At 49.9% G+C, this 27,918-nt stretch overlaps 9 protein-coding genes across 9 annotated transcripts; 2 read left to right on the forward strand and 7 right to left on the reverse strand.

Moving 5' to 3' along the window:
• Nucleotides 1-654: 654 nt before the first annotated feature.
• Nucleotides 655-2,470, reverse strand: VTN77DRAFT_8644 (uncharacterized protein; the record flags this gene model as incomplete). Its single annotated transcript, XM_069425164.1, has 7 exons — nt 655-929; nt 987-1,109; nt 1,164-1,326; nt 1,379-1,981; nt 2,033-2,207; nt 2,266-2,288; nt 2,348-2,470. The coding sequence occupies 7 exons, from the start codon at nt 2,468-2,470 to the stop codon at nt 655-657; spliced, it is 1,485 nt and encodes a 494-aa protein (XP_069274416.1).
• A 1,404-nt stretch (nt 2,471-3,874) lies between these two features.
• VTN77DRAFT_8645 (uncharacterized protein) lies at nt 3,875-6,739 on the reverse strand (the record flags this gene model as incomplete). The annotated part of the gene is made up of 5 exons (XM_069425165.1): nt 3,875-3,957; nt 4,009-4,209; nt 4,267-6,389; nt 6,471-6,525; nt 6,634-6,739. 5 exons carry the CDS (start codon nt 6,737-6,739, stop codon nt 3,875-3,877), a joined length of 2,568 nt encoding a protein of 855 aa, XP_069274417.1.
• A 1,832-nt stretch (nt 6,740-8,571) lies between these two features.
• On the forward strand, nt 8,572-9,495 carry VTN77DRAFT_8646 (uncharacterized protein; the record flags this gene model as incomplete). Its single annotated transcript, XM_069425166.1, has 1 exon — nt 8,572-9,495. The coding sequence occupies one exon, from the start codon at nt 8,572-8,574 to the stop codon at nt 9,493-9,495; it is 924 nt and encodes a 307-aa protein (XP_069274418.1).
• A 629-nt stretch (nt 9,496-10,124) lies between these two features.
• VTN77DRAFT_8647 (uncharacterized protein) lies at nt 10,125-11,256 on the forward strand (the record flags this gene model as incomplete). Its single annotated transcript, XM_069425167.1, has 4 exons — nt 10,125-10,339; nt 10,443-10,993; nt 11,053-11,151; nt 11,225-11,256. The coding sequence occupies 4 exons, from the start codon at nt 10,125-10,127 to the stop codon at nt 11,254-11,256; spliced, it is 897 nt and encodes a 298-aa protein (XP_069274419.1).
• A 2,217-nt stretch (nt 11,257-13,473) lies between these two features.
• On the reverse strand, nt 13,474-14,779 carry VTN77DRAFT_8648 (uncharacterized protein; the record flags this gene model as incomplete). The annotated part of the gene is made up of 6 exons (XM_069425168.1): nt 13,474-13,546; nt 13,625-13,697; nt 13,754-14,287; nt 14,343-14,448; nt 14,511-14,552; nt 14,618-14,779. The coding sequence occupies 6 exons, from the start codon at nt 14,777-14,779 to the stop codon at nt 13,474-13,476; spliced, it is 990 nt and encodes a 329-aa protein (XP_069274420.1).
• A 615-nt stretch (nt 14,780-15,394) lies between these two features.
• VTN77DRAFT_8649 (uncharacterized protein) lies at nt 15,395-16,518 on the reverse strand (the record flags this gene model as incomplete). The annotated part of the gene is made up of 2 exons (XM_069425169.1): nt 15,395-16,272; nt 16,329-16,518. The coding sequence occupies 2 exons, from the start codon at nt 16,516-16,518 to the stop codon at nt 15,395-15,397; spliced, it is 1,068 nt and encodes a 355-aa protein (XP_069274421.1).
• A 2,327-nt stretch (nt 16,519-18,845) lies between these two features.
• On the reverse strand, nt 18,846-21,458 carry VTN77DRAFT_8650 (uncharacterized protein; the record flags this gene model as incomplete). Its single annotated transcript, XM_069425171.1, has 1 exon — nt 18,846-21,458. One exon carries the CDS (start codon nt 21,456-21,458, stop codon nt 18,846-18,848), a length of 2,613 nt encoding a protein of 870 aa, XP_069274422.1.
• Nucleotides 21,459-22,776: 1,318 nt separating this feature from the next.
• VTN77DRAFT_8651 (uncharacterized protein) lies at nt 22,777-24,817 on the reverse strand (the record flags this gene model as incomplete). Its single annotated transcript, XM_069425172.1, has 3 exons — nt 22,777-23,739; nt 23,803-24,204; nt 24,263-24,817. The coding sequence occupies 3 exons, from the start codon at nt 24,815-24,817 to the stop codon at nt 22,777-22,779; spliced, it is 1,920 nt and encodes a 639-aa protein (XP_069274423.1).
• Nucleotides 24,818-25,698: 881 nt separating this feature from the next.
• On the reverse strand, nt 25,699-27,393 carry VTN77DRAFT_8652 (uncharacterized protein; the record flags this gene model as incomplete). The annotated part of the gene is made up of 4 exons (XM_069425173.1): nt 25,699-26,430; nt 26,491-26,625; nt 26,686-27,282; nt 27,340-27,393. The coding sequence occupies 4 exons, from the start codon at nt 27,391-27,393 to the stop codon at nt 25,699-25,701; spliced, it is 1,518 nt and encodes a 505-aa protein (XP_069274424.1).
• Between the last annotated feature and the right edge of the window lie 525 nt (nt 27,394-27,918).

The following is a 27,918-nucleotide window of genomic DNA, read 5'->3' on the forward strand; positions in this document are numbered from 1 at the left end:
GGGGGGGGAAAGAGAGAGAGAGAGAGAGACAAATGCTGATCCTCTGTCCGGCGAATAGCGCGGCTGTGAAAGTGGAGGAGCAGCTGAGGGATATTGTCGATATGCTTTCGCAGAATGACAGAAATAAAGAACAAGGGTATTGCCGGATGGTCGCTGTTCATGGCAGGTGTCATGAAATTTATGTCGAGAAGGCGGGGGAGTGTCAGAGGGATGTGTTGGCGTTTCTTAATGAGGTTGCTAGGAGAAAGAAAATTCAGCAGGATTCGTAAGGGGCTGGAGGAGGGAGTAGTGGCTACAGTGATTTATGATTTATCTCGCCATGTCGTGAGGACAAGAATACACTGGTATACTTAAGTGGCCAGTCAGGTCAGGAGGCTAGATGTCAGAAACCTTCCACTCAGTCAAAAGGAGCACGATGACAATTACCCTTTAGCTCTTAGATTTTTTTTCTGGTTGACAGTAGAATATTCATATGGATGGGATATAACATGATTTTCAGATTTCATGATAGACTAAGTAATGATGGTTACATATTTCAGAAGAGTCGAGCGTTACGATCATCAAGAGAAAGATGAAAAGAGCTAAGATACAGATACATACTAAGTCATCCTCATTCAGTCATGGGCCGCCAGTCATTCCCTGCCCACCAGGCAGCTAACTGCCGTCCGCACGAATCGACAACCCCTTCGCCTTCTTGGCCAGAATCTCCTCGACCTCCTTGGCGTGGCTCGAGAAGTTGTCGACCAGGTTGTCCCACATCTTGGGCTCGTGCTCGTGTCTCTTGGGGCTGTTCCACGCGTAGTCCGTGATGGTGAACGGCCGGCTGGACTCAATCATGAACGCGATTGATGCTTCGGAGATCTGCATCACCGGCGGAGCGGTCTCGGTGGCGGCCTTGAATTGCTCGTAGGCGACGCCGTGGGGGACGACTGGTTGAGTTAGCTGATATGCTATTTCTTGTCTTGGGTGTTTGGGACGACACGTACAGCCACATTCGAAGGAGATGCTGCCGGGCTTGAACTCGTCCGATCGTCCACCGTATTCGCCATAGATCAGACCCATGAATTCAGACGCAGCGTTGCGGTGATAGTACGGAGGGCGGTAGGTGTCTGTCCAGCCTGTTAGCTCTGCCATGACATGACGACATGTTGGTCGCAACTTACGTGAAGCGACATCCCAGCGAGGAGAGAAGATCAGGAAATCGGTCAGAGGAGCGTTCACGTCGCGAGACTTGGCGGTCAGAACGCAGAAGATCGACGGATCGATGTGGTCGACGGAGATAGACCCGACGTTGACGAACTTGGTCAGGTCGTACTTGTAAGGAACCTAGCGACAGGATTAGCACTGTGCTGGGATGATCAGATACGACCAGACGAACATAGTTTCCATGCCATGCGACAACGTCGAACGGGCTGTGGTTCTGTGTGCTCTTGAAGAATTTGCCTCCCAGCTTGTACACAATTTCCCACGGCTCCTGGCGAATCTCGTATTTGGCCACGGGAACCAGGAAGTCACGCGCATTTGCGAGACCGTTGGCTCCCAAGGGTCCCAGCTCCGGAAGCTCAAACTGGCTGCCCCAGATTTCGGTAATGTATCCTCGCGACGGGCCGTCGGAGAGCTCGACGCGGAAGCGAATACCACGGGGGATCACGACAATCTCACCCGGCTGGACAAAAAGAGGCCCGAATTCGGTCTGGATGTCGAGGGCACCCTGCTGAGGAATGATGAGGAACTCGCCATCCGAGTTGACGAACGCCTTCTTGACCATGTTCGTGTTGGCGACGTAGACGTGGTTCGCAATTCCCTCTCGGAGGGTCGGGTCACCAGACCCTGCAAAGGTCTTCAGGCCAGCGATGAAATCGACCTTTTCATTTTCCGGGATATCAACGGGATGCCAGGCCAGTTGAGTGGGAGAGACGTGGACTTTGGGGTTGAGGGGCAGGAAAGTCGATTCCGTATCCGGGTTATCAGGGAGATCCGTCTGTAAACCGTCAGCGTTGAATTCAAAAGATGGAGGAAAACAGGCACATACAAATCCCTGGTGAGCTACTGCCGGGCGCGCACGATACAGCCATGCCTTCTTGTTGGCGTGTCGGGGCGCCACAAAGGCAGTGCCAGTAATTTGCTCTGCATACAGGCCAAAGCGGACGTTTCTCGGACTGTTCTGGCCCTGTGGAATGGTGCCAGGAACTGCTTCCGAGACGAAGCTACATGCCCATATCAGCAAGTTGAATCGCTAGATATGGCGGCTGGCCTGGAACATACCTATTTCCGAAACCCGCTTGGTACTGTTGATCAGTCAGCGCACGCATTTCGGATCGAAGTGTAGATGCATGCATGTACATACCTCATAAGGATCGTTCCTCCGAGTGTTGAAGGATGGAATAGTACCATCCTTCTGGGTTTCGGCCCAGTGGAATATCTTCTGATATTCCTTCGGGTCAGGCAGATCACTAGTTGAAGCAGGCATGATGATTGTTTTCTTCTGTCTCACAATCGATGTCACCAATACCGTGTTGAAAACAAGCACAGTAGACGGTTGGGAGCAGGAAAGAAATCAGGCGGGACACAGCCCCCATGGTGGCATGCTTCATATAACTTCTACGAAGCCCTCATACAATTTAGGCGTTTCGGTCTCCGTGGGGCTCGATGACATCGACTGCTTCCACAAGAATACAAAGGATGTCCGCCTATGGTCAGTCAGCATTTTGTCAGCACTGGCCATTCCAATTCAAGTGAAAGCTGGACAAAGACCAAGCCTTGTGTATCCACTCATCGGTAAAAGCATGTCGTTGCGCTTGGTGTCACGGGTATTGTTTGAAAACAACATAGATGGGGCTGCTCAAACAAGAGATTCTCCTCGGCGGTTTGGATTTCACTGGGGATATCCCGGTGCCAATGGTGAATGTTCATCGGGGAGGAAAGAGTTTGGTGGCTGGATCCAGGAATGTGGGGGAAGATGCTAATATAGGATTTAAGCCTCATCGCCATCCTCTGTTTGGCTGGAGCTAATGCACCCCCACATTGCTCAAAACTGAGCATACGGAGTACAGCCGGCTGTGGGGAACGTGCGCTACGAGCACGGTATTTGCAGGCTGTCTCAACTGCCGAACATCGACTGCATCTATACCTAGGTATGAACATATCATTCGAGACGGGTATGGTTTCGGAAATTTGAGACTGTATTTCCGACTGCCTGGCATCGATAGATTATAGTTGCTATTGCTGAATCATTGAACAAGAATATTCCCATACTCCAGGAGGAAACAAATCTCCTTTGATGAGCTTGCTTGGGGTATATAAAGGTATTATCTTGAGTGTATCTTTTCGGACAGACAAGCACCGATAGAGACATATTCGAGTTGTAAGGTATGATCGTATAGGATCTCAAACATCGTCCTCATTGTTAATTTGACAACATTCCTTTCGCAGCCCTCGCCAGGTGCATAGCTGGCGAAGACACATATAGAGACTTGCGGCTTCTGAGATTGAATGGTCACTTTTGAAGATGCTGATAGGTTAAGAAAGTCGCGTTTGCGATTGATCAGAGTGGGAACGTCATTCTCACCGATATTCACCGGTATGATTTTTTTAGGCTTGGTGAGACAGTTCGGCCCCAAAAGCCGATCGACGGACAGAGAAGCAAGCGTCTCTGGAATGACTGACGACCAACCTTTGATATGCCATCTGTACCTGGCATGGTGACAGCAAGAATTGCTGGAAATTCCTAATTTCTTCACTCGATCAATCATCATGCACAGGCAGAGGGTTGCCTAAGGCGCTGTCTCTGAGCAGAAGTCCAAAAGGTGACCTCGTCTGTTGTCCGACAACAGCCCTCTTAAAACAGACCTCGAAGCCAGGAGATTGTCGGCCTTCAAACAAGTATTTGAGACATTTTCCGGTCGTTCTCGTAAACATCAGCTAACTTTCGAAGCACTTTTCCCATGCGCCAAGTCACTGCGTAGTCCATATCAGCAGGAATTCTAGAAATACAAGGGATCAAAATACCTTCCCAGGTCCAGGTATCATCAAGAAATGTCGCCCACGTTCTCGTCACGTCCGCGGCCAACGAGTTACTCCCTGTCCCGGCATCGTCTATTTCACGCAAGAGCTCTACGAGGTTGTCCAGATTCGTCTTTTCTGCTTCATCCGGAGGAGCATAGTGCTGTTGCATCTCGATGGTGTGAACCCATTTTGTGTAGAACAGAGCTTGCCATGACCAAGTCAATTACCAATCCGAAAGATTTAGATTTACTTCAGACTTACCACAGTCCCATGCTGCGATGGCATGCTCTATGCTCCACGTAAATGCGGCCGTCTTTCTTATTAGCAAATGCCCCGCCCGAATTGGTGTCAGCAGACCGGCAAAGACCTGAGCAACCGCCCTCGTGAGAAAAGGCGTCCTGACCTGCTGGACCTGGACATAATCCTTCGCAGCTCGAATGATGTCATCATCGTCGTTGTTGAAAAGCATGGTGCGATTAAAGGTACCACTTCCGGTGAATGCCCGGACATAGCAACTTCGGAGCAAGGCCATACCATTGAAAACTAACGGGCCTTCGACATCATCCCATGTGTATCCAGCTTCTGGCGAGCGGTCTCGGGTCAGGACTCGGTGGCATCTGGCGAGCGACTCCTCGGTCTGAGCGGTGCAGAGAGCCTTCATTTGCTCTTCCATCTTCGGATCCACCGAAAAATTCATGAATGATTGCGTACACTGCGTCACATGCCACATGTGGATATTGACAGCGTGCATGATGATTGTCGTTGCAAAAGCAGGCCATCGACTTTCAGATCCCAAGTTGAATTCTTTGCCAAAGATCAGTTGGGTAAGAGCTTGGTTGATATCTAAACCCGTAACAGCAGTTCTTGCTGCCATGGCCTCCTTCCAGCGTTCCTCGTCTGGTGCTGTCCACACCCGCTCCTCTTCGGGCATCTCAATCTTGAGGTCGTCAGTCGTTGACACGCAGGGTGAAACGTTATACGCAATCGTTAAAAGGCTGCTTATAATAAAGATTCCGTAGAGGAGGCGTTTCGACGACTCCCGTTCAATCCATGCTGCCCAGTTCATTGAGTTCGAGCTTGTAGTAGTTGAGGATAAAGCGGTTCTTCGTAACGAGTATTCACGATGGAAGATGCCAATATTTTCCAGAGCCCAGGACACAGCTGCGCAGTCACCACCGAATGCAGCCTCAGCAATTATAAGCAATTTACACTGAACTTCCCACAGCGGTCTTGCCTCCGCTGGACTTCGATTTGAACGCTTCAGATGGGTTCGATGTAACGCCTCATTGGCTAATTCCCGCAGATGAGTTGCTGTATTCCTCTCCAAGTGAAAAAGCGCTCCAATGGAGCACATGGCCAAGAGCAACGGGCCGGGAACCTTGGCAACATTGAACGAGGGAATATGGAATATCGGGAGATGGCTGTTGAAGCCTTTGAAGAATTGTCCAAGAAAGCGTTGGAGACTCTGTGAACTTGGAATATCCATGGGAAGATCTGTAGGAGACAGCCGCTCCTTGAGGTCCGCAATGAGTGTCTTCCGTGCATCATCGCTGACAATAATCCGAGGTGGACTAGTTTTGCGCTCCTTGAGCAGCCGAGGGAGACGGTCATGGGATGCTCGAGGATCCGAGATTCGGTTGCTAGCTGTTGGAGGGGACGCAGATGTTTGCTGTTCTCCAGATTGTGATCTTTGTAGCCATTGCGCTTGAGGCGCAACCAGGCCTAGCGACTCGGGGGTACTTGCTTGGCTTTGCAGTCCAACCAAATGATTTGAAAATGCCGTGTGGTCAACTTCCGATCCAGGAAGCAATGAGAAGAAGTTCAAAGTATCCGACTCAGAACTGTGACATTGTTGTGACAGCTCCTCCGTGCCAGGAGCTGTCCTTGTCAGGTTGGGGTCGACTGGGACGTGTTCGCCACGAGAGAATGAGTTTGATGTGTTTGTCTGCATCTGAGTGTCATATGTAACGGGACGCTGCTCAAACGAATAAGCAGTCGGGATCGCTTGAGAATGTCCGTGAGCTCCCGCTTCTTCTGATGTTGCATGGATCGCATTGGTCAAGCTCGGGTCTAAGGCAAAATTAAATTCGAATTGTTCTGCCTCTCCATTGACGGGCTCATGATCGCTCGCTTCCGACGAAGATGACACACGAGGGGAAAGGAGGAAGCTCGTGAATTGTATAACAGTTTCATCATTTATTCGCACGCCACATTGCGAATCTGCTTTGTTTGGGAGCTGCTGATTGCCATCTTTATACCAACTATTCCGTGTCTGGCGACGGCGACCTGGTCGAGTGCAGGCATCCCCTCCTGCTTTCATACTCTCCTGAGCTTTGGCCCATGCTTCTGCATGCAATGTCCGTTCGTGTCGGACGAGAAGGTCTCTGGGAAGAAATTTCTTTAGCAACATCGTCAAAGAGTCAATTGCTACTTCATTGATAGAGCAGATCACTTAGAAAACTCACTTCCGTCCATATGATCGTTCACAGAACCTACATGAGAACGGCCGTTCCCGAAAGTCTGGTTTCCCCAACGAAAGATTAGCAGGTGAATAGACGATCGAATAAATAAAGGCTTGCTTTGAAAGGTAGTTGGCTTATAAGCAGATTGAGAAAGTCATATACGTACGCGCACGTTCATGACGAACACAATGCTCCGTCCGTTTAAAGGTTTTGTGACAGATGGAGCATACTCGGAGACGCTTGGCTTGTCTCTCCACCTTTTCTTGGGGCATCTTGGCACAGACAAACTAAAATATAGATATCTGGTGTAATCCCCCAAGGTAGCATGGGGATAAAGACAAGTAACGGAATTAGATTCGGCTGAGAATGATCAGTGTCAATGTCTGATCAAGATCAAAATTATGGCTTGGTTTTGCAGACATCTCCGGATTATCGATAACTCTAAGTTCCCCGAACACGGGCTCTCCCCGACAAGGTACAGGTAGAGATCGCAACTTGGGAAAGAGCCGGGGAAACGTGCGGGGAAAGCATGGGGAAAGTCCGGAGGAAGGCGGGACGTTGCGGGACGTTCTGGGGCCGACGCGCAGGTGATCGAACCAGAACAAGTTAACAACCAGGAGCAGGCTGTAACTGGCAGCAATTGGCTGAAATTACCGAAGGTGCAGAGTCTCACACGTGCTTGGCAGGTGCGCATATTGCACTGACCACACCCCGCAAAACGCACAAACAATGCACTGGAGTTATGGTTTACCATGTTAGAACTCGAAGCTCTCTGACAAGGAGCTTCCATAGCCTAAAATCCGCTGTGGAGCTCAAGCTTGAGATAGCTCCTAGGTTAAATCTCGGCACTAGCCTTTTTCGAGAGGTTTATCTCTTCGGGTATGACACATATGGCAATGGCAATGACATACAAGTAGCGATTTTCTGAACGATGCCTTGCTGCTGCAGCTACAAATATGCAATAATATATCCCAGAGGGCCGGATTAGTGCAATAGTTGGGTCTACATGACGGAAGTTCCGACTGGAAAGTTTAGTCGACAGACCCAGATGGCTATCTAAATTTTATCCAACACTACGATCTTGACCGAATGTAATTGAAATTTACCTTTTCAAGTAAAAAGTGCAAATTATAATCTCTCTCTCTCTCTCTCTCTCTTTCTTTCTTTTTTTGTTATTAGTTGATTCGTGACTTTTGCGTTGGATATATATTTATTTTCGCATCCGATATCAGGTTGAGATAGCGGTTATATACAGCCTTCCCGTTTTGACGCTCATCGTAGAAGAAGAAGAAGAAGTGAATGAAACCAGATGAATAATGATCGAGGAAGAGCGAAAGAAATCAGAGCAGTCAACATCGAAGCTGGAGCATGAGAGAAGACGAGACGGGAAACGGAAGTACTCAAGCATAAGCGACATTGCTGACTCAGTCCGCCGCACAACCTGCACAGAAACGCCGGAGGAAAGGACGCTTCGGCAGCCGCCAACAAGCGACCGTCGGGGCAGCGGAGGCCCGAATCGCCGATGGCCCGCCTGCAAACAGCGCAAACAAGCCAGGATTTGAGCTTCAGTCTCCGGATAGGGCAAGCCCCTGCAGTTACCAGATCTCCAGACCCCGTATTGTCGGGACATACCTGCGGCGCATCCCGGTCATGTTTTGGCGATTCAATTCATCTGGTTGGTCGCGTTTGGATCTTCACAACTTTTTGTGATGTAAATGTGCATTATTAGCTGTATCATGGCATATAAATCGGATCTTCAAGATGATGGACCCGCTCGTGTAAGGAGGTATATGTACTGTACTTCGTATAGTTCTTGAGATTCAGTGTTCCTTATGTAGTTTGTCGAAGAACCCTCGCAGAAATGAACTGAATCTATCTGATAAATCATTATCAATTTCTTCGGCTTCATGGTTGCTCTCTCCTCATTGTCCCCCTTGACTGGGTAAATGTATCCTCTTTCAAGTTAAACGTAAGTTGTTACTCATCAGTTTCCGTAAAAAGTCCTTCGACTGATCTTCTATATCACTAGGAGGGTCTTGGGAACGCATCCAGCTTCATTCGCTCGAACAACCGTCGACCTCGAAGCTCGACAGGAACAGCCACCATGGACTCCTCAATGCTAGCCATGCAAGGTCCTCCCTACGCGCCCACAACAGCGTTGGCAGGAGGCCTCCCCACTGTATCGGTCGATGTGCCCATCTGTGCCGTCTTCATCGCCCTCTTTGCGATTGGTGCGGCCGGCCACATGACAATCTTCCAACTGAACCGGAGGAAAGGACACAAGTTCATTCCGTCCGCGGCGACGTTTGGATTCTGCATGGCTCGTATCGTGACCAATTCGCTCCGGATCGCCTGGGCATGCCACCCGACCAATATTCGCCTGGCCATGGCCGCGCAGATCTTTGTGGCGGCGGGCGTCCTGGTTCTCTTTATCCTCAACCTGCTCTTCACTCAGCGTGTGCTGCGGGCCTTCCACCCCCGTGTCGGCTGGTCGCCAGCGTTCTCATACTTCTTCAAGGCACTCTATGTCATCATTGTCTTCTCCCTGGCAATGCTCATCACCGTCGTCGTGCAGAGCTTCTACACCTTGAACCCGAACACTCACCGGATCGACCGCGATGTCGAGTTTTACGGTTATGCCTATTTCGTGATGTTCTCCTTCCTGCCCTTTCCCATGCTTGCATACACGCTGTTGGTGCCACGGAAAAACGGTGAACAGATCGACCACTTTGGCAAAGGCAGCTGGAGCGCCAAATTCATTATTCTCGGGGTGACCACTTTCTTGCTGAGCTTGGGTGCTACCTTTCGCGCTGCGATCAATTACAAGACGCCCCGTCCCCTGAACGACCCGGCCTGGTACGACCACAAGGCGTGCTTTTATGTCTTCAACTTCACGATCGAGATACTTGTGGTATATATTTACCTCCTGGGACGGGTCGATCAGCGATTCTATGTGCCGGACGGAAGCTCCAAGGTTCGACATTATGGTGGCCTGCCGGCGGAAAGTGAGGGCAAAGCAACTAGCTGATGGGGGGAGATCTCATACTCGACATACCTTGAATAATTGGTGACACATTCTTCAGACCTTTCTCTTCTCTTCTCTTTTCCTTTTGTGCAGAATTTAGTGTCTTCTGTCTGAATGATGACGCTTCAATACCCTGTATGTGTTTGTGTTATTGACTGAGGGCCATAAACTTGGTTCCTAGTATGCGGTGACTGGAAAAACAGAGGCAGATAACGTGCATATAGATCTTAACATAAATATGTCATTGACCAAACATCATTAGCATTCTCGATTTGCATTCTTTGTCTGATGGCTTGGAATAAACTCATCACATGACTGCAACATGATAGCTACCTGGGTATCCCGCTGGTTCCCAATGACGAGCGTTTCCAATGCTGATAAGCTTTTCAGTAGCAAACGCAAACCAAAACACCGAGTTACTTCAAGAAGATGTCAGCGTGATGTTGTCATACAGCAGTCATCTTCCTACCTTTTTTACCGCTATGGCGGCCGCAAGTCTCTCGATATCAAGATAGATGACTTCCTATGAGTGCTCACCAGCTTTCGTATGTGATGAATATACGAACCAGACTGGACTGCCAACATAATTCCACCTCTTTTCAATTGACTCATTTTTAAATTATCGGTGAAAGATGTCCTCCCAAGGAAATCTGGGAGCCCAATCCCTCTTCGAGGTCAAAGACCTTGCAGCAGTCGTGACGGGAGGTGGTTCCGGGATTGGTCTCATGGCAGCGCGTACACTGGCAGATAACGGCGCTCGAGTCTATATCCTCGGGAGACGACTAGATATCCTAGAGAGGGCTGCTGAGAAGTACTCCGGTGGCAATGCAGGTGGAAAGATCTTACCGTGAGTGAACTGTTTGAATCAACATTCCTTTCCCATATCCAGAAACGATCGAATTCCTATAATACCAACAAGTCACTAAACTAACTTGTTGGTTTATATAAAGACTCTCGGGAGACTTCACCCACCCCGAGGGCATCCGTGCCCTAATCGCCGAAATCGCAAAACGTGAACCTGGAGGGATCAACATCCTTGTCAACAATGCTAGCGTCACGGCCGAAGACAAAGCACGCCAGGAAGCTCATGACATTGACTTCACCAACGCTGAGGCCGTGAGCAAATGGATGGTGCAAGACGGGCCCGAGGCTTGGCGTCAAGAGTACGCTGGCAACATCGCCTCACACCATTTCTTCACGGCGGCAATGCTGCCCCTGCTCAACAAGGCGCGGCAGCAAACACACGGCCATTCGAGCGCCATCATCAACATCGCCAGCGCGGCAGGACTCACCAAGACGCACTCGCATGGCCAGTTTGCGTACTCCTCGACCAAGGCAGCCTTTATGCACCTGACCAAGGAGTGGGCGCATACTTTTCTGCCGTTGAGGATCAGGGTGAATTGTATTGCGCCGGGCGTGTTTCCGCCCATTATGCCTGAAGGGGGGCTGGACGAGAATCAGAAATCAAGGCTGGAAAGGGTTGGGCATGAGATACCGGCGGGTATGTGCTGGGAATTGTCCTGTAGTTTGAATTCCGATATTAATATAATCTCCATCCAGGTCGCCCAGGTAAAGAATCCGACATTGGAGGTCTCATCCTCTATCTTTCCAGCCGAGCCGGAACCTATGTGAATGGACAGATTATCCATGTCGATGGCGGTATGCATATCTCCTTTCTTCTACTTACCTCAGTATGTCGGCATGTATGGCTAATCTCTACGCAATTGAATAGGTATCCTCCTGAAAACTCCCTCGACCGTTTGATCGATGACCACATCCAGATGTCTGAGTACTGTTAAATATCTCTGCTGTGCCACGCCAAAATCTGAGCCATCTGAAGAGATATGTGCTATTGTCTTCTAAAGATTGCTCGCGTGTTTCATCCGAAGCTTCTCGTATGCGAGCAGGAGAGGGTCCGATAATATAATGCCAGTCGTGCAAATTGATAGATCCAGCTTGATCATGCTTGTAGAATACTCGAACTCCTTCTCCATGTTTTTTGAACCCGTGCTTCTTCATGGTCTTCATTCTGTCCTCGGTATCACATCGGTAGAGAGTCCATCGTGTGGTTCTGGGTCAATTAGAGCTAAACCTATATTCTGAAGCTGTTCGACGACAAGTTAGCAGGATGCTACCGGTAAATTTCGATCATCCATTCCCAACGTCTTCCTTGCTCACCAGTTCGTGCTCTCTAAGCCACAATTCCATCCGTCTCGTAGACGCTGGAAGCCTGCGGTTCCCGATCCAGTAACACTTAAAGACGATCCATCGGCAGTGGGATCAGAAGAGAGATTGTCCAGACGATGGGTAGGGAGAGAGTTTGTGAAAGTTGAAAGAATGGGGAAAGAAAAAAGATATCAGTGGTTTCCTTGACCTTTGACTCACTGAGTATTGAAGTCAAGATTCGGGGGTGTTTGCAAACAAAACAATTGTCCAATCCGCCACGCCCATAGATAGAGCCGTAAGCTTCCTAAACGGGAAAGCACAACAGCGCACCTGATAGGGACCAAGTACAAGAGAACGAAAACCACGAAATAAATAAAAAAGAGAAAACCATGAAAAGAAGAAAAGAACAAGAAGAAAGAAAATAATAACTTTTTTTTCGTGAAGTAAAAAAGCTCACACCCCCCCAAGCATCGCTGGGGAAAGGGTGCTACGAAAACCCCTGTTTCTCCTTCCTGGGGAAGGCAGGGATCTTACTACTGTGACGACAGCCACGTCTCGAACCGGGGACCCCCAGCATAACAACCTACAGGAGGTTGTAACCGTTACCGCTTTGGCTAGGGGACCCCGGTTCGGTTGCTGATGGAAGGTTGATGTTGACTTATGTGCTGTTGCTGGGCTGTTGCCTGTTGCGTGGGAGTTGTCTGCCTGGCTGGTGGTTGCCTGGTTGGGTGTTGTCCTGTATGGATGGAGGCCAGGCGTACAGTACAGTACGTGCATACTTCGCCAGGTGGATGTCCATATCCATGCCTACGTCGTGGTGGCTGCAACTGGTGATCTCATCCTCTTCGGGTGCAGAACTGGCAGATCAGACGGTATATATAATACCTAGTATACCTAAATTATCTAGCTAGAGCTACTTTGTTGACGACGTTCATACATTAGCTATTCAGCTACGGATCTAGATACCGTGAGCCCCTGTATAGTTCTACCTGCCTGTTAACTTTCGAAGGAGTGTTGAAATCAGGTAAAAGAATCACAAATCACATCACCAGAACCGCCTTCTCAGTCTCATCCAATCTACCGCCGACTAGCCAGCTAGGCACTGCTTTCCTTCTGCGTCTAAAGTCCCGATTTGCACTCAAATTAAGGATAGGACAGGACAGCAATCAAGGCATTAATGAAGCACGATAGGATCATTCCTGCCGACCATTCTACGGCTACAATGCAGAAATCTTCACCTACCTCCTTAGGGAGACCATGTGACTTGGAACAGAATTGACTTTAGAAGTTGCCTCTTATCAATGAAGACGGATGTGTATCTAGCTGGGCTACGGCCTGCCTTCTAGGGCGTAGAGGGGAGCTCGTGCCATGGTCTATGACTTCATGCTCTAAAATGAAGAAGACTTACTTGTCCGCCAATTCAGTAGATGAAGCGCTACTGCGATCTTGTTTCTAAAGTTAGGTGCCAGTCCCCTTCTCTCTTGCGGAACTGGCACGGACAGGATGGTAGTCGTACTGTCAAGAAAATTGAGAATGAAGATGAAAAAAGAAAAAGTTTTTTGTCTCCTTCTTTCCATGAAAGTGGTATCAACAAAAACAAGATAATAGAGAAGAAGAAAACAGACACTCGTAGGGACATGCAAAAATTAGGTTCTGTAGGTTACCCTGTTTATTTCTGCAGACCTCCCCTTCGTTCCAACAGATCACCCCACCTGAGCCTGCAAAGTTCACGGCCTGGCGTAGGATAATGTGACCGAGAGGACAAAGGGTACAAATGTTATGCCGCAAACCAAAGGATTAAGTCTATCTATTGATTTAGAGGAAATAGTCGGGCGTCCGTCTAGATACCATCGGTTCACCAGCTCGCGGGCAAGGGTCGAATTGTAGGCTGAAAAAGACAAAAAGTCAGTAAAGTCTGATTCAAGGGTGGGTGCGACAGAAGTGTTAAAAAAAATTGGTCACGTACAATGTGTATTTCAAGTGCTCATCAATTTCCATGATGGCTGCTTGGTTTCCGCATCGGTAGCAATAGTTCGGGGCTGGTCGACACATTAGCAGAGATCTCATAGATAAATTCCGGCATGCAGAGACATACCTGAGAAAATCGTCACGACATTCCTGTCTTGTGACCAGTTATACCCCTCCATGACGAGCTGATGTGCTCTCGCGACAAGAGTCAAGCCGTTATTGTGATTGAACGCCTCCGAAATATCCTGTCCAAACGTGTAACCCGCACCACGAGGAGAGATACCCCAGCCACATCGGTCATCCGGATCACTCCAGAGCAGATCGCACATGGGCCCTTCGTGAGGCACTTCCTGGATCCGGTCAAGGGAGCGAATGTTGTCGAGGGTGTCGATCGACGGACTGAGGCCACCGTGGAGGCAGAAGATCTGATTCTCAATCAAGGCAGTAAGGGGGAGGTAGTCAAAGAGGTCCGTGAAATACTTCCAGACATTGGCGTTGCCATATTTCCGCAGACATTCGTCATAGAAGCCATAGACCTGTGTGATCTGGCGGGACTCGTGGTTTCCACGCAGAATCGTAATGCGCTGGGGGTAGCGAATTTTGAGAGCAACGAGGAGAGTGACGGTCTCGACGGAGTAGTACCCACGGTCAACGTAGTCCCCTACAGGGGAAGGTGTCAGTGCGGTCCGACAAGACCATTTTGGTGGGAATCCTACCCATGAAGAGGTAATTTGTGTCCGGATTGGGGCCTCCAATGCGGAATAGCTCCATCAAGTCGTGAAACTGGCCGTGTATATCTCCGCAGACGGTAACCGGACATTTCTGGAACACGAAGATCAGTCAACCTAGTCGCCCCTACCAGGATCGAACAGATCAACACATACAACCGGCTGCACATTCGACTCGTCCTGTAGCACTTCTCTTGCCTGCAGAGAATAGATCTTAGTCATCGATTGCCTTCCCATGTCATAGGCAAACGTGCAAAACACACCCTATCGCATAGCCTCTGCACATCACTCTCCGACAACTGCTTGCAGTTCATCAGATTCTCAATCCACCCATCCAGAGTCGGTATGGACCCCGGGTCTGTCGCGGGCGACAGACGATGCGGCTCTGGAGATCGCGCCGTGTCGATTTCCATGTTGTTCTCCATTGATGCGTGGTGGGAGAAGGACGGAGGTTAAACAGCTGAACCTGAGGGAGGGGCGGACGGGGATGGGGTCTCGTGAGGATAACCAGGATCAGCAGAGGGATGAATGATGACTAAAATGGAGAAAAAAGGAGCAGGAGAACTCAATCTTGCAGAAACCTGGAGAACTGGCTTTACAAAAGGTTTGTTTATGGTTGTGGAGATGCGTGGTGGGTTGCGGAGGACTCTCTTCATGTCATGTCGGCACGCAAGCAAGGTTGCTTGGGTCGGTGGACATTGCCAAACAGGACAGGAGAGGTTGCGCCACACACAGGGCACCAATGGCTGAGCCACACATGGGGTCAAACACGGGGGGTGTGGCTGTGCACAGCGACAGGAGACCTTGCACACCCCACCAAAAAAAAAAAGCAGTCCCTACACAGCAAAAGGAAAAAAAGACTAGAAATATTCCTTACAAGTTACTGACCGAACTACATGAAATTATCTTTTATTTGCATGGCTAGAATTGATCATCTCTCATTACTTCGTCTGCGTGGTGCCTGAAGATAGGCGAGTTGATTACGGGCTCGTGCTTCGAGGATGCTTACCCGCGCGCCAATTTTCTGATTCTAAACTTAATTAAATGATGTCACCGCCAAAGCCTCCCCAGCCGCCAGGACCGAATCCGCGGCCATGAGGCCCTCGATTGCGACCAAACGGAGGTCCATCACCGGGGCCTACAGGATCATACCTCGACCCCGGAGGAATCTGCGGATTGTACCCTCCTCCTCTCGGGCCCCCGAAGATGGGATCGTCAAAGGTCGGGTGCATCCCGGTACCCCCTCCACCACCAGGACCCAACGTCCCCCGCAAAGGATCATGGGGTCCTAAGCCAGGCGGATACAAGTCTCGATCCCCGATCGTCAATGGGTTTCTCCCTCCAGGCTGTGGTTGATATCCACGCGGTGGTCTGTTTATTTCATACTCATCCTCGAACCCCGGGGGAGGAAAATCGCCAGGAGGAGCTGGACGCCGAGATGGTGCAGCCAAAGGGTCATCAAATGGATATGGGCGAGCCGGTGGAGGATAACGATCATCCCGTAATGGATCATGTCGGGGAGCTTCCTCTGGTCGCCTTGTCTGTGGTTCGTGGATGCTGGTCTCTTCATATCCTTCTTTGTACAAACCTGGAGCTAGTTTCTGGATCACATTAATCTTAAACAAGTTGATTAGATCATCCAAGCGAGACGGCGAGATGAATACATCTCTCAAAGCGCTCGCCGAATCGGTGGTTATGGTCAGAGGCAATGCGGATTCGGAAATGTAATCCTTCACCGGAAGGTCAAACGACGTGGTTTTGTCATGGCCCAGAGCCAACGCAAAGACAACTGCGTTATTTCCTAACCGACTCAGCTTCAGGAGGTATTCCATCGCAGACTGTGAATGCGCATATCGGAAGGCGTATGTGGAATGGGCGTTCCATTCCTTGGGGAGGACAGTGGGATCTGCAGTGGATTCTATGGCAAGAATTAGTCAAATCTGATCGACGCTGGAGTATGGGACTCTGACATACCGATATGATGCTCTTCTCCCAGCCCTACTAGGCGAAAACCCACGGCTATCATGCATGCATGCCCGACAAGAGCCACCGCTTCATAGGCATTCTGGATGGTCGCTTCGGTCTGACCGTCTCCCCGCAGAGAGTGGAGCGCCACGTCCAAAACCCGAGTGGCGGCAAGAGCGCCGCCCTGAGATTCAGCCATGAAAATAAGGGACGCGATGCGCGCTCTCACACAGATATCACAGCTGTCCTCTCCGCGTAGATGCAGGAGGGAGAATTTGTACGATGCAGCAACGCGTTGAGTTGTCTGGAGCTGGATTACATCAGGTGATGGGTGCCTGCTCCAGGAAGAATAACGGCCCGCAGCGAACAAACATTGCAAACAATCCGAGGGTCGCCACCAATCGATATGCCTAAGGTTGCTTGCTTCTGGGCACCAATCAGGCTTGAAGTTTAGGTGCATGATAGGTCCCTAGTTAGTCACTCCTGTCAGGAATTTCTACGAGGTGACTACCTAGTATAATCTGCCACTTCAAGGATGTCGTTCACTGTTCCTTCCTTAGCCTGCATCATTTTCAATTTTGGTGTACGTAAGCTTTGAACCAAGGTATTCTCGGAACACCTTCAAAGTCTAATATAATTCATGAGGTAGCGGACATCAAGCGTCTTCCAGATAATGGTCGATATGGCCATAAGATGGCTTGTAGAACTATTATGACCATGAGATAGACAGCGTCATATTTATCAGGTACCTTCTAGTTGCGGCATTGCATCAAGCCTCCTTCCGAATTAGGGCTTGACCACCCAGTATGCCCATGTTCCTGCCTGGTGAATATGCCTTCCCAGTTCCATTATTCACTGCTCGTCTATTTTATTCCCTTTTCTTTCCGTGCTTTTTCCTCTTTCTTACCTCGACAAGTTTGCATTCTTCTCTCACACTCTCCCTTCCTCTATCGTGTTGGAGTACAAACCTTCCTCCCTGGAGTGTATATATATATATACAGCACGGGGACGCTAAACGTCGAATAGCCTGAAAGATTCAGATACTTTCAAGCGTATCTCTTTTGGGTCCATAATCCCTAAGGTAAGGTTTTTGCCTATCAACTTGTTATTCTTGCTGCTTTGCAATAGTCTGACATCAATATATAGGCGTGTGCCGCAATGCATTATACGTTTCATCCGAGTTTCTGAACACCTTCAGTGGAGATGTCCAGAATGGACAACGCCCTTTTCCAAAGGACATCTACTCACATGAAATGCGAATCGGAAACGAAGCGGGACTAAGGATACTTCACAATCTCAAAAATCTCAACAAACTCTGCGAGCTACGAGAGACATTGACTCGGATAGTACCTCCTTGGACTTAGAGACATTGGATCAGAACGATATGTCGTTGATGGAGAGCAATAGCTCCTTGAATGAGAAGATCACTTCCTTGACCGAGAGTAACACCTTGAATCAGAGCATTGAATCAACCGGTTATGCGAGTAGGATGTGACAATGATCAGAATGGCTATCTTAGACCAGTGGTCTGAACGTCGCAGGTTCAGTCAACATGCCAACCAGGACCATGACGACGCAGCTGCAGAGCTGTTGCATGGTCTCCAAAGACCTCGGATATGCAATCTGCGTAGGTCCACTATCCTGCGGGCGGCAAGGTTGGTGGCCATCCACCCTCTTCAGGAAGAGACGTGAATAGCATTTCGACTGTATATAGCGTGTCTCTCTTCTTAGAAAAGGTGTCACTTATTTTCTGTCAACCAAAATGAGGAAGGAGATCAATGTGCCTTGTAACCAAACTTCCGGATCAGCAACGTCATAGCAGAACACACCAGTCCGCCTGGACCTGGCTCTCATCGGCCGCGGAGCCATCCGCCTGATACGGCCGCGTGTGCCTCGTGCACACATGAGATCTGGACCCCGTCTGGTCTTTCCCCCAACACTTGTTGCCGTGAAATCAGACAATGGAACCCCCAGCCCGCGGAGGGATGGAGAGGGATGGACAGGATCAAGGCAAAGCAGAGGGTTTGCCGACCTGCACATCCTAGACATCTCTGATGATGATTTCATCGACAATGAGAGAGACGACTTGGAATTTTTCCCGGATGCTGAAAGCTATGTACTGTACAGTATCAAGGATTCTTTCGGAATCGGCGGGCTACCACTACACGTCTCTATGCTGCAGAGTCCCATGCCAACGCGTATTATCAGCCGCGTGGTCTATAGCCCTGCCCGAATTATAGTCTTCGTCGGATGCATGTCAAATACATGAAGAATAAGAATAAGAAATATATCAGCGTGGTTCTTCCTTTGTTTCACATGGTATTTGTCATGAATCATCGTAATGGCATGCATGCCTGCGTGGCCTGCAAGAGATCTCGGTAAAAAAAATTCTGTAGATAATAAGGTATATACTGTATGTACACGCTCCATTGTATATAGTACTGTACATTGATTCAATGAAATCGACAGGGCTCGCAATAAGTCTTCTTGTGAGGAAAGGAAACGTCATTTCCTCCCCTCAATTTGCTATCTGCTTATACCCTTCTTCGCTTCTTCCACAAGCCACACGGTAATATCCTCCGCGTCGCTGCCAACCCTCCAGCTGGCGAGGAGGACACCGTGGTCCTGAAGCGCCGCCTGTGCCCGTTCCCACCGGCGCCTCCAGAGCTCCTCGCGCTTGTTGGGTAGTGGAGCAGGAGGAGGTGGTGGTCCGTCAGAAGGGTCAGAATAGGCCGGTCCTGAGTCGTAGTCATTGTTGGTATTCGTTCGGCTCAGGACGGGCCTTGATGCAGCGGATCTTGCGGAGGGGGAAGGGGAAGGAGAAGAAGAGGAAGACAATTTCGAGGTTGTACTGGAGGCCGGACCTCTTCGGGTCCCCGAACTCGCTGAGGCTGAGCTTGTAGTGGACGCTGCGGTGTTGCTGCGCCGGGGCGGAGGAACAGGTGGCGGAGGTGGCCGCAACGAACGAGCACCTCTACCTTCGCCAGGTTGAGACTCGGTGCCAGAGTCATTGGGCGTATTGGAGGAGGTAGTGGAGCGCGAATTCAAATACTCTCGGGCAGTGGACGGAAGGCTGTTGTATGCAGTGGGTACCATGTTTTTGACAGCACTCGTGTAACTCTCGTCTCGGCCGCTTGTAGCTGGTTGGGACGGCTCATTCTTAGCAGTTGACAGGACGCCTGGGGAAGCAGATGTGGTGGGTGAATCTGTTGCCGGACTCGGCTTGGGACGCATAGGTAAAGGTGGAGGCCGTTCGGCTACTGGTGGTTCTTCTCTAGGAGTTGATAGACGACTAGGTTTTGATGGCAGAGGCGGTGCTGGTTTGCGACGTATGACCTCTTTCCTTGGAACCGTTGAGCTCTCTTGATCACCGCTCTTGGATTGAGTCACCTGTTCCGTAGATGTAGTTCGCAAAGCAGATGGCTTGGACGGTTTTACGGGAGGGCGTTTGCCGTTGGCTGGATCGATGGAGTTGGGGTTTTTGTCCGTTTCGTTGCCAGATTCCTCCAGCGATATTAGATCAGTGTTGTTTAAAGCGTGTGCATCTATCGAGCTATTAGATTGTTCCACCGGTCTTCGTGGTGGCAATGGCGGCCTCTTCTCGACAGTATCCGAATTGTCCTTGACGGGCGCTGTTCCTGTATTCGGTCTGGAGACACCGTGGTGATCGAACGATTTGTCAAAGAAGTCCTTCTTTTCCGACGTCGTAATGTCCCTGATAAACACACCGAGCACCCTTCCCGGGTTGGCCAGGGCCAACTCGGTATAGACTTCGAGATCGGCTTCACCACTATCACCAACTAGGATGAACTTGCGTTCGGGAAAGTCCCTCATGATTTTCTCCAGGGCACCTCTCTTTCTCTCTGCTGTTGGTTCAAAGATCCCCTGCAGCATTCCGCTATATTGTTTGAGGTGGAATGATCCCGGTGGAAGACCCGCCAACTTGAAGTAACGCTTTAGCAGAGGGTAGAGCTGCCACGGCGCGTTTGACACATAATGTATCCTCACTCCCATGTTGGACAGTTTGTTATACCATTCTTTAACGCCAGGGATCGTCAGGTCCCCAAGTTCGCGGACAAACGTGTTTCTGAACATTTCCTTCGCACCGCTAGTGATGGCTGTGTGTTTGATTGTGTCGTCGATATCGCTGATGAGACTGACGCCTTTGGGCTCAAAGATCTGTATCTCTTCCGTCATTGACAGCGACTCGGAAGCGAGTACTCGCATATGAGTCGGGACAAACTCCAGGGCTGCTCGGAACGAGAAATGACCCGCATCGTTGGTCATGGCGGTCCTCGACTGACTTTCCTTGTCATTGAAGAAAAACACGGTGACGGCCGTTCCAACAAGTGGGTTCGCCATGAAGGGCCGGAGTCGCTCCATGAGACGGGCGTCTGCTACGGACAACTCGTCTTTGCCTAGGGACGAAGTCGAGGCCTGGCTTGCTACCCTCGAAACAGCATTAGAACCCTCTTGTTCGTCTGGCCCCCCGGAACGACCCCCTTTCCACGACGCATCCGCTCCTCGTTCCGCTGTGTTGATGATGGACTGTGCCTCTCTCGTCACGTCCTCATCCTCCCTTTTATTTGAATTGGTGCCGGGAGCGGGGATCCCACTCAGCTTCCTGGCCAGCGCCATCAAAAGTCGCTGCTTTCGGCTCATGGGTCCGTGCTGCGGTGTGTATATCCAGCCTCGAACGTCAACGTCCACAATTGCATTGTCTTCCTCGTATTTCTCCCATTCCTGCTTCCAATATTCCAAGTCTCCAGGCGAGTGTGGCTGGTCAATGTCTTCGTCTGTCCCTGCCATCCGCTGCAACTGACTGGACGCTTCGAATCTCTTCTTCTTCACATGTCGCCTTGCATAGCTTGGGAAGAGAACCATTTCCTCGTCGCCTGACCGTGCAATTTCGAGATCCGGGAAGGCTCCAGGGACATCGGTGGACTCGCCATCGTAGGAATCCTGTCTACTCCTTTGAGACCACTGTTGAGCGTACAACTGGCGCAGCTCATTGGCGGCCTTGAGATACCCGTAGACCTTTTTCCGTCGTGCTCCCCATTCTCTGCCAGACTCATCACTACTTCCCCACCCCTGCCTATCTCCTCTCATGCCTGATTCCGCAGAACCAGATTGTGCCATTTGGCCACTATCCGCATCTTTCAGCGCGTGACCCACTGCGCGCGACGGTGCGCGACGGCCAGAAGCAATGTTGCCAGCGCTTTGACTCCAACCCAACCCCCTCAGCCGTCTTCTGCCAAGCAGAAGAGAGAAAACACCTCCACGAACACTACCAGCACTTCGTCTTATCTTCCGAAGACTGTCTTGTCGTTTAACAATGGCCCGGTACAGGCGTGCTTGTGCACGATGACGGAACGAAGGGAGTGTCTCGTGACGGAACGTCCAGAGATGGGCTCGGATATGGTCTCGGAGACGGTGGTGTGTTCGCGGCGCGAATAACGCGCGGAGGAAGAAGTTTGAAAGAGGGCCTCCTCCGGGTCTTTCGATCTCACGCCAGCTTCGAAGACTGGGTGCAATTGATCGGTGCGGCGAGCTGCGCCGGAGGAGGGCGGTCGGTTTTCGCCAGCGGCTGAAGAAAGGCAATTTGGGAGCCAGAGTCTCGTTCTTGCTTTCTTTATCAGCTGATGAGTAGATGAATGAACTCTTTTCACGGTCCTAGGCTGTATTGCCTCAGATATCTATCGAAAAACGGTCGAAGGCATGATGATGATGAGGCAGAATATGACGTGTGAAGAACTGCTCCATTCAACGAATCGCTCAGCCACGGCCACAGTCGAGAAAGAGACATACACGGTCCTGTTGGCAGGTCACCAAAGCATCAAGTATCAAGAAGAGAAGAAAATATGGGTCCTGAGAGCGATACAATACTGCCGTACATAGCTGACGCCCTGGTTTCGCTGGACTTGTTGCGTCAGGCAGGTCGATCGAGATCCTGCAACTAAGTGGGCCTCCGCGCCTCCGGCCTCAATTCGTCCATGTTCTCCCGCTCCAATGATAGTAGGCAAGAGCCAAGAGCCTCACTATTAGCGATGAGATTGCTGAAAGCTCATATTTTTAATGAATATAGACCGCTAATTTACACCATGACAGTGGCCTCCCATTGCCCTTAAATATACTGTACAGTACAGACAATCCCAAACCGCCAAGTCCCTTTATTTACAGTCGCATAATGCAAGAGATCATCCATAATCAATAACTAGTAATACACAATGACACATCACGAAATAACAACACAGATCGTAGGGTTTATCACTGTACAAAACGACATTCAAGCTGACTCATCTTCAGCGTAATCGACTCCTGGCTCGCGACCTTAACAGACTAGCTTTGTGGTAGCAATCGGCGAAGGTGAGCTCAGACAACTTTGATGAGACCAATGCATCATCTTTGGAGGTCGACATCAGAGAGCTCTTCTACGAGGAGTTCCACTTCCTGGTGGTCACTCGGGCTGTCGCAGTCGCTTGGACCGGTGCCTGGGAGTGTCTAAGGCTACCAGATTCTCAGAAGTTGAATTGTTGTCCACGGCCCGGGAGTCACCAGATCCGCTGGCAGTTTCGGTCGAAACAATTTTCGCTGTCTTTCGTGAAACAGCTCTCTTCGGTCGGAGCCAATCTTCCTTGCCTGGGGGCCAGTACACCCGTCTCTCCGGACCACCCATACCAACTTCCTCTTCGGGGATAACAGGTGGAGGAGGGGTGAACTGCTGCAGGTCGATAAAATCGCCGTCCCTTTTGAATTTCTTGGGTGGTTTCCAAGGTTTATTTTCATCCTCGCGGACGTGCGGAATCATGTCATTAATAAGATCATGCCCAGGTAGCTTGAACTTCCTCATCAGCTCAAAAACGGCTTGCTCCTTATCTCTAGCCTCAATCATCAGGTCCATGGTGGGGTCACAGGGTGGAAGGGTCGCAACTCGTGCGCTGTGTTTCCTTCGCTGTCGGGGTGTGATGGCGGACGGGGTGGGCTCGGAGTAATGCATTTTCTGCGTGATGCCCTTACGTGTCCAAGTCGCTTTGATCCGATCAAAAAGCTGCATGATATCCAATGTGCCCTCACGGACCTTGTCTGCGTCGAAAACGATGTTGTGGTGATGGAAGTCGAGGACGAGTGGGATGTTCAATTCCTCGCAAATGGGCAGGAGGTCATGGACCGACCAACTGACATCATCATTCTCCAGCACCAGACGATTCTTGATGTCTTGAGACAGACGCTTGTAGTTCTCGCGAAACCGATCCAGCGTAGCTGCTTTATCACCGAACACGCCTCCCATGTGGAGGATCATGACAGCATCCCGATCCTGCTGGGGCGGAAGTTTCAGCAATTGCAGCAACTCGGAATGGTATTCGAGGTCGCGAATTGAGTTGTCGATGACCTCCTTCCTGGGTGACCCTAACTGCGTGAACTGACAAAAGGTGAGCAATCACCATCCCTCCAGAATGCTCTCTTGTTGGCAGCTGTTTCATACCAGTCCCGGATGCATGGTCAATCGATGACCAAGCTGCGCTGCAACACGGCCGGCTTCCGCCAGTACTTCGGAGGCAAACGGTGCCAGCTTGTAACCATATTTCTCATGACTGGCAAACGGAAACATTTCGCTGCTGAGACGCATGAACTTGATCCCGTACCGATCATTCCACCGGAGCATCTTCACAATGTCGCGGGCATTGGCGAGACCCAGCCTCTGGAGATATGCCTGACCTCGCGCCACATCTGCGGGCTGGTCCCGGTCCGGGGGGTTCTTGGTGGGATGGGGGTGTTGAGAGGGATGCTTGAGCGGATGCCGGTGCTCTAGAATCGAAGCTATGCGACAAGTGCGAGAGCTGAATACGGGAGGGTTGGAATATCGCAGATAAGTGCACACACAGGCCTTTTATTCTACGAATCAGATCTTGACGTCTCAAGACAAGCTGCCAATTGAAACTTACGTAGCCAAGCCTGCCCTTCCAGGGAAGGGGAAGGTAGTCGCTGTTGACAGGAGCTGGCCTTGAAAGCGCTTCTTTCACTTCCTCCGAACCAGCCGGTATGTCTTCGTCTGATTCTGGATCCACCACCGCTGTCTCCTCGCCTCGGGGAGGAGCCTCCCTTTCCAGGGCGCGCGAAACATCTGACAGCGAAGAGTCGGATGCACGACGCGCCACAGCGGTGTGAAAACCACGCCGCGTGGAGCGGGCCAGTATGCCATCGCCGCAGAGTGTAACTGTTCCGCCAAAAGCGAGGGTCGGGGAGACTGAGATCTGAGGAGCAAGGAATGGCGCGTCAGCGTGGTTCAGGGTGTGGTGGGCTGAGGTATAAGCGGAAAACCGATCAGAACGTGCTGTTGAAAAACTGTTTCCTCCTCTCTTCGTCACGGCGACCGGGCAGGGACGTTGGCGGGGGATTATGCAGGTGGACTGCGAGAGGGATTTGACAAGAATAATAATGCCATGGCGACGCGAGACATGGCAGGCTCCAGCCGACAGCTGGATGCGAAGCAGCAGCATCCAGCATCAGTCGGGTAATATCCAGCACAATCAGGTTCACCGAAGAACGTCATATCCTCTGCGCATCAATCATCATGGTTGAGAGAGCAGGATTCGTAGTTTTGGCAGAGCTCGGAACACAACTCCAAAGCGTGGGGAACGCGACGGTTCCAAGACGCGATGGCGACCATCCAGGCTAAAATTAAATTGGCGTCTTGCCAGGCACCGGCCAACCATCGTTAATCTTTCTTAAACCCAATCCAGAGATGCCTTATCAAACTTTTAAGCCACTCAAGCTTAACACATGATCCTTTACCACTACAGTGCCTAACTAATACTCAAAAGGAGTCCACAAGGGAGGACCTACTACCTAGAGCCGCCGGAGCTGATGAAACAGTAGGAAACTCTCCACAACAACTTAATCACAAAGTATCACAAATTCTTTCTATCCAGAGGCACCCCTAAAAACGAGGAATGCAAGAAAATTAATAAGGTATGTGTGAAACATACATAGGCAGTTAGAAAAATCAGCACTCAATATCATACTCTCACCATCTACTTATACAAACATGATGAAATGTCAAACTTTTTGACAAATAAAGTACATTACATATATACTAAGACATTCACCATGTTCAAGTGTGTTGAAATAAAAAAAAAGGATTATTGTCAGTCATTGCCTGGACTAAATATGACCCAGGGATAAGACTTTTATCATATAGAACACGGACTCTCATGGTCTCTCAACTGATCAAATCAATGCTGGAAGCGCCGTAAATGCTGTGCCTGCTTCAATTAGCTTGACCTCTCGGGCAAGAAAATATCAAGCCATGGCTCTGAATATCAGATAGGCCTTTGTGTTCTGTCCTGCAGAATTAGCTGCTCCGTTTTACGTAGGCGAATCAATTACCGAATACAATAATGGGTGCTGCATGAAATCCTTTGGCAACAAGCTGCCTGATGATACTTTCACACCAAGCAACGTGCTCCTGCTGCCGCGGCCCGTCCAATTTAAATCTCTCATACGCCGTTTTCAGGGGAAACAACGTGGAAGCCGGGCCAAAGAGCTTCATCTCATCCTGCATCAAATATTCCATGCTATGGCAGATCTGCTTCGACAGTGCCAAGATGTGGTCCTGAATGCGGTCCAATCGAAGATGTCTCGGCAATGACCAGGCTTCGAGAACGAGGTACGGATGGGATGATGCCAATTTTTCCAATTCGGCGAGACAGACAATCCGGAAAGCCCAAAGGTGAGTGAAGACGTTCGCCATGGTGATGTTGGGGAACCAAATAGAAGGATCATGGCTACTTGATGATTGCTTTGTAGGTGTTCTATCTGTGACGCGGGGCCAATAGCAGGGTCCGTCAGTTTCACTCTGTAAGGATATCTCCCAGTTCTCGAGTCGTATGACCACGTCAACGAGTGAGAAGAAAGTCTCCGTTACGTCAGAGGGTGTTGGTTCGCATAGAGCCTTTGTAAATCGATCGATCTGGTGCAGCATAGATGGAACGATGGCGACTTGACTGAGAAGATTCTGCATGGGCGAGGGTGCGAAGAGGGAAAATGGTACACATATCCATTCTTCCAATGCTAGGAAGGTCGGCTGGCGAGCCCGAAAGGCTTCAATGACCTAAGAGTTGTTGTTAGAGCCGACCACAAGTGATGGAATCACGAACTGAATTACACATACCAAAAGCGGTCGAAAGCCGATAAAAAGCTTATGTAGGATTCCGGATCTGTACTGTTCCGGGCCATGAGCTCGGATCAGTTCACCGACACCCTTGATGTGTGCTGATAAGCCAGCTGCAGCGTTTGGAGACATTAGCTGCACACAGTTAATTATCCATGCGAAACATGAAGAATGTTTCCTTAAGACGGCAAATACCTCTGCCAAGCTTAGACACATGATGGCAGCAGCAAGCTCCGCATGAGAAGGGCGATCTGTTGTGGTGAAAGCTTTTCTCAAAGCCCGAATCGCCGCATAATACGTTTGAGTGCTATCCAGGCTTGGAATATTCTGTTCAGGACTTCGAGATATGATCGAAACGGCCAGCGCTTTCGTGGCAGATGGCAGAACACAATCGTGATTCGCTCTCCCGGTTAGTGTGGGGAGGACTTCCACCCAGGAGCCACATATTTGCGATCGACTGTTCCCAGGACTGTCGGTAATAAGAGGCATTTCATCCTCTGGAAGGTAGCTTTTGACAACTAGTCCAATCAAATCATCCCACGTAGGATGAGAAAAGCCTGAAAAAGGAGACATTAGACTCCTGGAAGGTGACTCGGCATAACTATCATCGAGAGTCAGAGTTGAAGGAGTCTTGCGCAGTGACTCTTTACGTTTATTATCGTCAGCTGCTACAGGATTGGGAAGTTTCGCCGAAAGGACATTGTGCTGAATAAAGGTCCACTCAAGTTCATAACCTTGGCATTTTCGTCCAGTGAAAACGCACTGGGTACATTCTGGGCGTTTCCCATCACACTGAGTAACATCAACTGATTAATCCTCTGCATGACTAGAGGTCTGAGCCTCGCTTACCCCTAATTTTCGCGCTCTACATGTATGGCATGTCGACCTTTGCTTGACCTTCATCCCGTGCTGGAAGGCATGGAGAGCGACTTGTGGATCGATCGCTGTCAAAAACACAATAAAATAAGCAGGGTAGGTATATCTGGTGAGTTACAAATAGAAATGACAATGGACTGTACATAATGGTATCTGAGGGTCGTCCAGAAGACCTTGAATGGAAGAGAAGATGGAGAGTAATGGAGCATCATCGTCATATTTGTCATCAAAACGGGAACCAATCACAGTTAAGTATTGACACAGAGTATAATGTCTTGGCGGGTTATGATGCTAAAAGAGGTTAGCCGTCGCAAAAGATGGGGAACATGGAGCTAGCGTATCTTACCATACCATACGCTCTATCAGTATTACACATCCACACTACAGTACAGTGCACATATGCAAAATGAAGGTCCCAATAAAGGTTAAGATTAAGACTTATTCTTATGTGTAAGCTGAATATAGTTTTTGATAAGCATGCTCATCACAGGAAAATGCCTGCTTTGTAATGCATCCAGTTATTACGAAGCTCAGATAAGCATCTTGGACGGC

This window comes from Rasamsonia byssochlamydoides (genome assembly GCF_041956645.1).
Source record: "Rasamsonia byssochlamydoides strain NRRL 3658 unplaced genomic scaffold VTN77scaffold_76, whole genome shotgun sequence".
Lineage (NCBI taxonomy): Eukaryota > Fungi > Ascomycota > Eurotiomycetes > Eurotiales > Trichocomaceae > Rasamsonia > Rasamsonia byssochlamydoides.